At 39.0% G+C, this 2,740-nt stretch overlaps 1 protein-coding gene across 1 annotated transcript; it reads right to left on the reverse strand.

The window, feature by feature from the left end:
• Positions 1-441: 441 nt before the first annotated feature.
• LOC115884229 (histone-lysine N-methyltransferase PRDM16-like) lies at positions 442-2,149 on the reverse strand. Its single transcript, XM_030902738.1, has 2 exons — positions 1,796-2,149; positions 442-1,511 (listed from the first exon to the last, which is right to left on the reverse strand). Exons 1-2 carry the CDS (start codon positions 2,147-2,149, stop codon positions 444-446), a joined length of 1,422 nt encoding a protein of 473 aa, XP_030758598.1. The 3' UTR covers positions 442-443.
• Positions 2,150-2,740: the final 591 nt, after the last annotated feature.

The following is a 2,740-nucleotide window of genomic DNA, read 5'->3' on the forward strand; positions in this document are numbered from 1 at the left end:
TGTTTTTATTTTTAGAATCATTTATTTGTTCTAGATTTAATCTTTGACAGAAATAATTGATCAAAAAAAATATTACTAATCTTTGTAAATTTGGAAATGGACAGATCATGTATTTTTGGTTAATTAGGCGTGTTTTTTTGTTGTAGTAGGTGTAGTATTTTCTTAATAGACGTCATTACGAATACACTTAGCAAGGCCGTTTAAATGTCACATGAATTAAACAGTTCTATGTTTGGACAAGATGATACGGATACACGGTCTGATTGATTTAACCGAAAAGCTAAACATGTTTATCACAAAAAAGGAATGAGAAGGAATTATTTAACAAAAAGATTTTAAAAGTAATAAAATAAGTTTTGATATAGACAGGAACAAATTGTGAAAAAGATTTTTTTAAACTTACAGTTTATACGTTCTGTATCACAGTCACGATAAAATTTAAATCATGTGTTACCACTTGGGTTTGTGCTGTTGTTGTTGCTGTCTTCCTCTTCTTGCTTCTTGCTGTTCTCCTCGCTCTTCATCGTGATGTCTTCGTCTTTGTGTGACGTTTCCGAGCTCGTCGATGACCTCGAAGAGTAGTTATCCTTATCCGAAAAATACGAGGAGTCTCTCTTCGTTTCTTCACTTGGAGTCGATGGTTTCTCCATGTCTTGCAGTTTGCCGGTGTCGAACAGTTTTGAAGGTAGAGAAAGTGGGAAGTTTGGTAGGTTGCTTCCGGGTTTCAGGTGTTGGAGAAGCCTTCCGTCAGTAACTTTTCCCATAAACGAACGGATTTCTTCGAAGTACGATTCTTCGCTCAAGTTCCTACCCAAGTTTCTTCTTTGGAGATTTCTTTCATCTAAAATTGTTGGTCCGTCAGCCTCGTGCTTTTTCAAGTGACGATCCAAGTTAGTTTGTTGTCCAAAACACCTTTCACACAACGGACACTTGAAGGGTTTCTCTTTATTGTGAATATTTCTCACGTGTCTTTGGAGATTGCTGGATATGCTAAAGCTTCTTTCACAATATCTACATTTGTAAGGCTGCTCTCCAGTGTGAGTTCGCAAATGCCTCGTAAGATTTGCGCTACGTGGGAACACTTTACCACAGAACTTGCAAGCGTATCTATCCTTCGCTTTACCACTTGCAGGGTCGAATACTTTGGGTGTAGGAGGTGCACTGGGTGCATTCCTCAGCATATCGAAAGGAACATTATTTACAGGTGGGCTGAGCATGTTTGGACTTAAGAACGGGTACCGTTGAGGGTATCCAGGTGAAGGTGGGTAGGGTAAAGGTAGTCTAGGTACTTTGTCGCCACCTTGCACTCGGTATATGGCGTCCAGCATCATGGGATGGATGGGTTGGGGTGGAAATAGCATTCCAGGGTAGGCGGGTAGTTGTGGGGAGAACGGTGGTTTGGGAATGTTGTTGGGCGTGGGAGGGGATGATCGGTCCTCGACTATCACTTCCTCTTTTTCGCTGGAGGTGCTTGGTGTGGGTGAGATAATGTTGCGGTTCTCGTCTTCGATCTGAAAAAGACGAAACAAAAAAAAAATATATAATTAACTGCACTAGAAAATCAAGTCGTGAAAAATAATAATATTTTAAGTTTTTTTAAGTAATTGAAATATGATGTACAATCAAATGTAATATTTATATATGTATTTTTTTATATTTATTCCTATGTTCATAAAAATTTTAGCAAACTGTATATAAATAACTTTAATTTATAAACTAAAAGTTTTTAACAACCCGGTAGAGAAGTATATAATTCTAAAAATGCGTAATCTGAAGAAAACAACTTTACACTCACCTGTCGCCTCATTATAATCAGACTCAGCTTCTTGTGCTCCACCCTCAAGTCCAACGGCTGCTCCTCGCCGTGCTGCTCCTGCGGCCTCCCTGCAGGGCTCATGTGCGGCCCCGGCGACGCCCTGCTCGTGTTCCTGCTCAGGTCGAAAGGTGCCCCTTCGTGGGGCGGCACCCTCACCGACAGCGGGTAGACCGCGGCCTGCTTGGGTGACGAGTGGCCGCTCTGGGCGACCAGCATCTTGCGGGGCGACGAGTCCTTTTCGCGCATGATGAGCGGCGGTGTGATGGGAAAAGGGCGGCAGCGGGAGAGCCAGGCGGGAGGGAGGGGGCCAAACGCCGCGTCCGCAGTGGACATCGGGTGGGCCGGCTAACTATGCCGGACCTGGAAAGACAGAAAATGTTTTTTAGAAAATAGATTCTCATAGAATAATAATATAATTTTTAAAATTTACACTTTTTTGTGCAAATTTACACTTTTTCTGTAAATTCCTCCAAACCAAACCACTTTTCTAAAAATTTACTTTTTCTGTAAATTTACACTTTTTCTGTAAATTTACACTTTTTTTTCTAAAGTTACACTTTTTCTGTAAATTTACACTTTTTCTGAAAATTTACCCCTTTTCTGCAAATTTACATTTTTTCTGTAAACTTACACTTTTCTGTAAATTTACCACTTTTCTACAAATTTACACTTTTTCTGTAATATTTTCTGTAAATTTACCCCTTTTCTGGAAATTTACACTTTTTCTGAAAATTTACCCGTTTTCTGCAAATTTACACTTTTTCTGTAAATTTACCCTTTTTTGTAAATTTAAACCTTTTCTGCAAATTTACACTTTTTCTGTACATTTACACCTTTTTCTGTAAATTTACACACTTTCTGAAAATTTACCCCTTTTCTGTAAATTTACACTTTTTCTGTAAATTTACACTTTTTCTGAAAATT

Source organism: Sitophilus oryzae, unplaced genomic scaffold, assembly GCF_002938485.1.
Source record: "Sitophilus oryzae breed Bouriz unplaced genomic scaffold, Soryzae_2.0 scaffold_213_pilon_pilon, whole genome shotgun sequence".
NCBI lineage: Eukaryota > Metazoa > Arthropoda > Insecta > Coleoptera > Curculionidae > Sitophilus > Sitophilus oryzae.

Coding starts and splice junctions, on each gene's coding strand:
- LOC115884229 (XM_030902738.1), bottom strand. CDS start 2,149: ATGTCCACTGCGGACGCGGCGTTTGGCCCCCTCCCTCCCGCCTGGCTC. Junction 1,512..1,795: donor TGATTATAATGAGGCGACAG/GTGAGTGTAAAG, acceptor CGTCTTTTTCAG/ATCGAAGACGAGAACCGCAA.